This window comes from Columba livia, chromosome 20 (assembly GCF_036013475.1).
Source record: "Columba livia isolate bColLiv1 breed racing homer chromosome 20, bColLiv1.pat.W.v2, whole genome shotgun sequence".
Taxonomy (NCBI): domain Eukaryota; kingdom Metazoa; phylum Chordata; class Aves; order Columbiformes; family Columbidae; genus Columba; species Columba livia.
In genome coordinates this window covers 4,955,930-4,963,243 of record NC_088621.1, presented here as the reverse complement: position 1 = coordinate 4,963,243, position 7,314 = coordinate 4,955,930, and the positions used below count along the sequence as shown (strand labels likewise).

The window sequence follows — 7,314 nt, the reverse complement described above, 5'->3', positions numbered from 1 at the left end:
GGCCTGTATTGGAGAGGATCTCGGCTTTTGGGGTGAGGGATGGGCTGGAGGGCAGGCTGGGGTGTAGTGCAACTACATTGGGGTGTAGGCAGTTGGGGTGTAGGCAACTAATTCCTTGATGGAAACGCTCTCTGTTGCCCCATGAACCCCTGTACGGGGGGTTAGAGGAGCAGGTCCCTTCCCAAAGCCCCCCAAGCCAAGGCTGTGCCATTAGGAGTTGGACTCGATCATCCCTGTGGGTCCCTTCTGACTCGGGACGTTCTGTGATTCTATGGTGTTTCATCAGGATGGACAAGCACAAGGTTCCCCCACGTCCAGCCGCAGTGAGCTGCAAAACCACCGCTTACCCCACCACGGCACGGTGGGAAAATCGTGTCTGATTAGAGGCTCCAAAACAATAACTTCCCAGGCCCTCGACCCCGTGTGCCCGGGGTACGCGACATCCACGTGACGACAGGAATGCGGTAACACAATCCAGGCCTTGAGAAACGTCCCTGGTGTGGGCAGAGGCTGGAGGACAGAGCCAGCGTTGCCGAGCGGGGGCAGAGGCTGCGCTAAGGGCAGGGATCGGCGGAGCAGCTCCTGGAAAACTGATTTTAAATGGGTTAAACCAAAGAGAAAGCTCCGGTAGCGAGCAGCACACGGGCACTTAACCAACACTCGAGGTGACAAACCCAAACCTTTAGCAGGTATCTCCCGCACCTGCAAGCTTCCCTGTGCGCTCTGCAAATAGAAACATAAGCGGCTTTGGCCATGAGTCGTCTCCAGCCTCCCACTGCCTACACACATTGCTCATCTTTCCCTTCCCATGCAGAAACGTGTCCGCTCCCTTATTTTCCTCCTCAAAACAAGGGCTTGCTCCCAGCAGCATGTGGTTTCAGCCTGCCCCCCAGCTTTTCAAACCAAAGGAGAGATTTTGAACTAAAGGTTGTTTGCCACACAGAAAGCATGACAGATCCTCAAAACCGGCACACGTAACTGCAAGTGGGTTGATCTTGCTTTTATACACAGCGCTGGGCTGCTGGGGGACGCTTCAGTGTGTGGGAATTGGTGGGGAAAAGGAAATGTGGAGTAAACACAGTTTAAAAATGCTGATTCCTTGTCATGTGAAGCCCCCAGGGATGGGCAGAGCAAACCCCAAGGCTCATACCTTTGCTGTAGCCTGCCCGATTTCACAGCTGGCACGTTCCTAACATCACAGGTTGCCAGCAGCTCAGGACAGCGGGACTAAAGGCAGAGCCACGTCTGGAGCTGGCACCAGTCCTGCTGCTATTTAGCCTCCCCGGTTGGCAACCCCAAGGAAAGTGCAGCCCCCCTCACCCGAGAGGGCAGGAGAGTGTCAGTAGGAACAGGAGAAACCTTCACTTTCCTCCACAGAAAAGAGAGGGGGGAAAAAAAGCCCAAGAGAGGTAGACTGTGCCAGTGTACGGTGTATTTTTGTGGCAGGGAGACGTGGATAAGAAACCCCGTGCTGAGCATTGATACTCCTGGAGCATCCTGGGGTGCCAAGTCCCTTTTTCCTTCTAAGCCCTTCAAGCCATTTCGTTTGCAGATGTTTATTTAAAGCTCGTGTTAGTAAGAGCTCTTGCTGCTGGGTGAGAGTGTTACACTGGGCTCTGCAGCAGGACTTTTCATTCTAAATATACACCTGAACCCTAACATATGCCTGAAAACTCCTCATCTGTGAGAAGTGACTGTCACATAGCATCATCCTGGCCAGCTGTCAAGATAAGTCAGCCATCTGTCCCCAGGCACAGCACTACAGCACCTTCAGTGGGCAGCATCCCACCCAGACACATCTCAGCCTCTCCCTCCATCACCCACCTGGGATAATCTCCTTGGGGAGGACTCATGAGCATGGGATTTGGCTTTTACTGGCCCTGGCCTTGAGGCTGAAGCCTTGGAGGCTCTCTTGCCTGGTGGTGCTCCCACGGGAAGTGTCGCAGAGAACGCAGGGCTGGGCAGAGCCCTGGCCGATGTGACGCTGCAGCACCCAAAGGGTTAGAAACACCCTGTGGTGTTCAGATGCCTGGATGAGCAGTGGGGAAACAGTGCTCTTCTGCTCGCTCCTTGTCTCAGCGGTGCCTCAGGGAGCTGTGAGAGCTGTCGGGGCTTCTCTGAGCGGCTCCCGGTCATCCAACCACGTCATCCAAAGGTGAAGGGGGAACAGAGCCCCGGTGCCTGGTCTGTGAGCATCTTCTCTGCCGTGCAACACCCAGGATCTGCAGCCACAAGAAAAGCCCAGCTGCTCTGTTAGTGTGGACCCTCCAAGCAAGGTACGGAAGCAGCCATGCTTGCTCTCCACTGCACTTTGCTGTCCTCAGACCCTATGAGGACTGGAGTTATTGCTCCTTCTCCTGCTGCACATCCCGGCTGGACTTGAAGAAGTCACTCCGCAGCAAGCGGTACAAGAGGATGATGTTCATGGGTGTCATGATTGCCATGCCCACTGTGCCCACAGCATACGTCGCTGGGGGCACGTTCCCCCGATTGAGGAAGAGCCAGCGAGCCATCCAGGTCAGCGTGGCGATGCGAAACACCATGTAGGTGCCCAGGTTAATGATACTGTTGAGGCGGTAGCAGGTGGTGTGCACCAGGTTGGCCATGAGCAGGATCTGCCGCAGGTGGAGGAAGATGGAGTTAATCTCCACCAGTAAAGCCACAAGGGCAAACCCGACATACTGGTGGAGCAGCACTGCAATGCCAAAGCAGACAATCACCTGGGAAGGAGAAAGAAGTGAGGCTGAGCCTGGGAGCTGGATACTCTCAGCTGCTGCAAGCTGGAGCCCTCCATGCAGCATGGAGCAGAGGTGGAAATGCTTATCAAGGCCAGTGCCAAACTGCTGCTCATCAGCCCACACGTATCCCTGCAGCATCGCAGACTCCAGCTAGCACTGCAGCCTCAGGCGAGAGATAAAGCCTCCCCACTGTTGCACGAAACCTGTGCAGGTTTGTTTTTGTTTTCAATGGAAGGACAGGGAAACACTTCTATAAACTCCAAGCTGACTGAGGAGATGGAGCAGCCAGACCTAACCCTGTTTTGTGGCCTGGGGAATACAGTTGTGGTCCAGCAGGTTTTTCCGCACACAGTAAAAGGCTGAATGGGCAGGAAGGGAGATGTCTAGCCCAGGGCTATGGTTGCTGCTGGCTCAGGGATTCTCCCCAGCACAGACACACTGCAGGGATTAAGCGGCTTTGGTGCATCAGAGAGCCCCGTGGGATGCCCTGAGCCTGGTGTGAGGCACCCTGGGGCTGCTGGATGATGCTGCTGCAGAGGACGGGGCTGCCAGGGGCAGAGCGGGTGTGATTCCTGCCCTGCACCCTCCCTGCTGGGCGGGGGGACAGGCTCTGTCTGCCCGTGCTTTAGCACGCTCAGTCCTTTCTTCAGTTTATACCATTAATGCTGTTCTCTGTATTGGCTCTTTAATGAGATTATCTGCTTCCTGCTCGATAAGTCACTGTCTTGGCCTGAATTAGCTCTATTGTGGAGATGACCTTTTAACTCGTAAGCAGCGGCTGGCAGAGCCACAGGGCTCACTGGGCTCTACGAGACAGCAGGTCTGATGGTCACCTCCCCCAGGTAGGTCCCAGAGCTGTCCTTGTCCCCCATCCTTAGGCCCTGCAAACCCTTGTGCCTCCCTTGCACCTCACAGCATCTCTGTGCCGCCCCCCTACCCTGCAGCATCCACAAAGCTCCAACATGCAGACATCAGAGGGGATCAAAGAGAAACCCAGGCTGGGCACAGCCAGGAACAAGGCAGGGAGAGGACACTGATGTGGGGCTCCTGCACCACAGCTGCTCCAGCCACCCCAGCCCCATGGCCACGGCTCTGACCCAAATGAGAGGAAAGCACCCTGGGGAGCAGGAGGTGGAAGGAGGCAGCGTGCAGCCCTTTCTGGCAGCTGCTCAAGTGGCCAAGAGGTGGCAGGAGCTGAGCTGCTGCCCCATACTGGCGGGAACACCAGGGTCACTGTGTGTCCACACCACTGTTATGGATCAGCCCCCTGGCCCAGCTCTCTGCCTGCCTACTCTGTGCTCACTTGGGTTTTTTTCCTACCCTATCTTTAGGTGCCTTTCTGCAGACCCTGGAAGAGTACACGAGTCCCACAGGACCAAGAGAAGCTCCAAGCCTGCTGTCTGGGCTGCTGGGCAGAAAAAAATCAGATTTTGTAACAAGCAACAAACACACACACTAGCAACAGCAGATCCCCAGCCTCCCCGGAGGCACAAGTGCCAGGGTCTGTCCCTTGGAGAGCAGCTGGTGGACTCACCACGGAGTGATGGAAGAGAAGCTCCCAGGACTGGTGAAGTTTCTGATTGCACAACATATCCACAAAGTCTTCAAGGAAATAACCTGGGAACAGAGAGGCCATGAGCGAAGATGGGGGCCAGGAAGGGCTGTGCCGAGGGACATCCCTGCAGCAGCTTGAGGCTTTGGGGGCAATCTGGATTGACTCCCTATTGCAGGCACTTTTGGGATGCCCCACGCCCAGGTTGCCCCGTGAGGATGGTGGTGGGCAGCCTGGTGCCCAGTGCCTCCTGGCTGCGGGTGCCGTGGGACAGAAAGGAGCCACTGTCCTTTGCCAAGAATAGGGTGATTGTCTGGGGTGCCTGAGACGTCGCTGCCTGAGACGTGGCTCGAGGGGCTGGAGTCAGGCACCAGTGGGCCCTTGAGGACCCCCCATGGGCCAGAACTGGTGGGAGCCCGCTCTCCCCACCTCACCTACGGACACGGCGACCAGGCTGTGTGCTCCGGGAGGGTGTGTGCCCACCAGGTCCTCAGACAGTCCGGGGTGGAGGCAGAACCTGTGGGGAGAGGGGCTGTGAGCACCGGGCAGTGCCTCTGGTCCCCTGATTCCCTCCCAGTGTCCTTGGTGTCCACCTGGTGCTGCTGATTCCCTTCTGTCCCCCTGGCTCCCCCACAGCCACCTCTGTCCTGTTTCCCCTGGAGTCTCCCTGTCCCTTGGTCCCCCCGTGTCACTCGATACCTCCTCTATCTCAGTGCCCCCCAGCTTCCAGGTCCACACCCTCCCCAACATTCCTCAGAGTCTCCCAACATCTCCATTTCCACCCCCCTCTTCCTCGGTGGGCTCAATCTCCCTCGGTGCTCTCCTGGCCGCAGGTCCCTCGACTCCCCCATTCTCCCCAGTGCCCCTGGTTCCCCGGCAGTCCGATGTTCTCCCTCGGGTACCCGGGCCGCTCACCCGGCCAGCGCCCCGCTGCCGCTAAGCACGCTGTGCGCCAGCGATGTCCAGATGTTGCGCCACTTCCAGCGGTTGCGCCGGGCTGAGGGCGGCGGCGGCACCAGCCGTTCCAGCTCCCGGTTCAGCAGGCGGAAGGCAGCGAAGGAACCGGCCACCACCAGCAGCCCCGGACTGAAAGCCATGGGCACCCACCGCCCCGCAGCCTCCCCCGGGCTCCCATGGGCACCGGCCGCGCTGCCCGACGGCTCCGCCTCGCCCGGCCGCGGGGCCCGCCCCGAGCACCGGCACCACCCCGGGTACCGGCACCGCCCCGGGTACCGGCACCGCCCCGGGTACCAACACCTCCCTGGGAACCCGCCCCGGCTACCGGCACCTCCCTGGGAACCCGCCCCGGCCACCAGCACCGCCCGAGTACTCGCCCTGCCCCAGGAACCGGCACCGCCCAAGCTCCCGCCCCGGATACCGACAGCTCCCCGAGCACCCGCCCCAGCACCGGCACTGCCCCGGGCACCGGCATCGCCCCGGGCACCCTCCCCCGGCACCGCTTCGGGCACCGGCACCTCCGGAGCACCCGCCCCGATCGCCCCGGCACCGCCTCACCGCACGCCCGCCGTGCCGGCACCGCCCTGCCCCGGCCGGGATGCGCGGCCCCGGGCGGGGACAGCGAGCGGGAACGGGCTGGCTGGGCCGCCGGAGCCGCCCCGCTGCTGGAGCTGCCATTTCCCGCATCCCCCCCACGCAGAGACTCGGACACGCAGGGGCAGCGCTGCCTCCCAGAGCATGTGGCTTAGGGAGAGGGGGGAGTTGGAAATGGGTGCCCCGGGGTGTGTGTCAGCCTTCCCGGCATGGCAGGGCACAAACGACAGTCAGCCCAAAAGCCAGTGTGGGAACGGCAGGACGTGCGGTTCCAGCTAAATGGCCTTGGACAGGTTATACAGAAATATGTATTTTACGAGTGTAAGGAGTGATAGCCCAGATCAGTGAGAATGATATCTCGGGTCAGAAAACCGCCCCCATATGTACGATGTGTGAATGTTGGGCCGAGGGATATTCCCGCAGCAGCTTGAGGCTTTGGGGGCGATCTGGATCAATTCCCTATTGCAGGCACTTTTGGGATGCCCCACGTGTGAATGAGTGGGTCGGAACACCGCCCACAAGATATGCATGGGAGCATGACTGGAAACAGTCACAACGTGAGTGTGGTGTGTTTGGCATAACATTTTTTGAAAAAATATCCTGTCTAACCTCTTGGTCCAGGACTGTATCTGTAAACCTATAAAATTGAGAACTGTTAATAAAAGTCAGCTCAGCTCTGCCTGGCTCTGCTCTCGCTGCTAACAAGAACTTTGTGTGTGTGCGTCTGTGTCTGTGTGCATTGCTCCTCATTGCCGCAGCCAGCTGCAGGCATGCCACAGAGCAGAGGCCGGGGTGTCACTGTGCTGGGGACACCCTCCTTGTCCCCCTGGGGTTCCTCCTCCACCTCGGTGGCACCGGGTGGCTGAACACCTCGCCTGTGAGGAGCTGCAGCCAGCGGTTGTTCGCCCCAAAACCTCCTCAGCATGTGATTCCAGTAAAGCTCTTGCAGCATTGAATTGGGCTGAAGATCCCATCCCTCATACAGACACAGTCTGCTAGGTCTGATTGCACATCAAGAGAAAAAGAAGGTCCAGTTGTTGCCAAAAAACGCCACTCTGCCCACAGCATTCTTGTCTTCCACCGCCTGTCCTGTGTCTGGTCCCAAGAGGAGCTCCCTGATGTCTCATGGTTTGTGGAAATTCAGGATCCTGTACTCACAATTTCTTTAATTCCACCCTACAACTATGCTGCTTTTCCATCTTCCCCTTAATTTGATTGCTCCCTTGTTGCTTTTTGATGTCTCCAGTAGAAGCGTGGCTGCTGCACAGCCTTTGCGTCTCTTCTGCAGACGGGATGAGTCACCATGTACATACTGATTAATGTCAAACTCTACCTCTCCTTTGAGGTATTAATTTTGGATGAAATCTTCTACTTTCTCTTTGCTGAAAGAGAAACGTGAGGAACCTGAGCTCTCAGTCGCTGCCTTGGCTCTAGTGATGGATACAAACACCAATAAGTGACATGTTGATGGAA

The 7,314-nt window shown here is 58.0% G+C and overlaps 1 protein-coding gene across 2 annotated transcripts; it reads right to left on the bottom strand.

Moving 5' to 3' along the window:
* Positions 1-1,540: 1,540 nt before the first annotated feature.
* TLCD2 (TLC domain containing 2) lies at positions 1,541-5,752 on the bottom strand. Of its 2 annotated transcripts, none has more exons than XM_065036441.1 (4): positions 5,206-5,752; positions 4,725-4,807; positions 4,273-4,355; positions 1,541-2,720 (listed from the first exon to the last, which is right to left on the bottom strand). In XM_065036441.1, the coding sequence occupies exons 1-4, from the start codon at positions 5,385-5,387 to the stop codon at positions 2,343-2,345; spliced, it is 726 nt and encodes a 241-aa protein (XP_064892513.1). In that variant the 5' UTR covers positions 5,388-5,752; the 3' UTR covers positions 1,541-2,342. The 2 variants fall into 2 exon arrangements, with proteins under 2 accessions (XP_064892513.1, XP_064892512.1); XM_065036440.1 differs by having other exon boundaries at positions 1,541-2,615; positions 5,206-5,531.
* Positions 5,753-7,314: the final 1,562 nt, after the last annotated feature.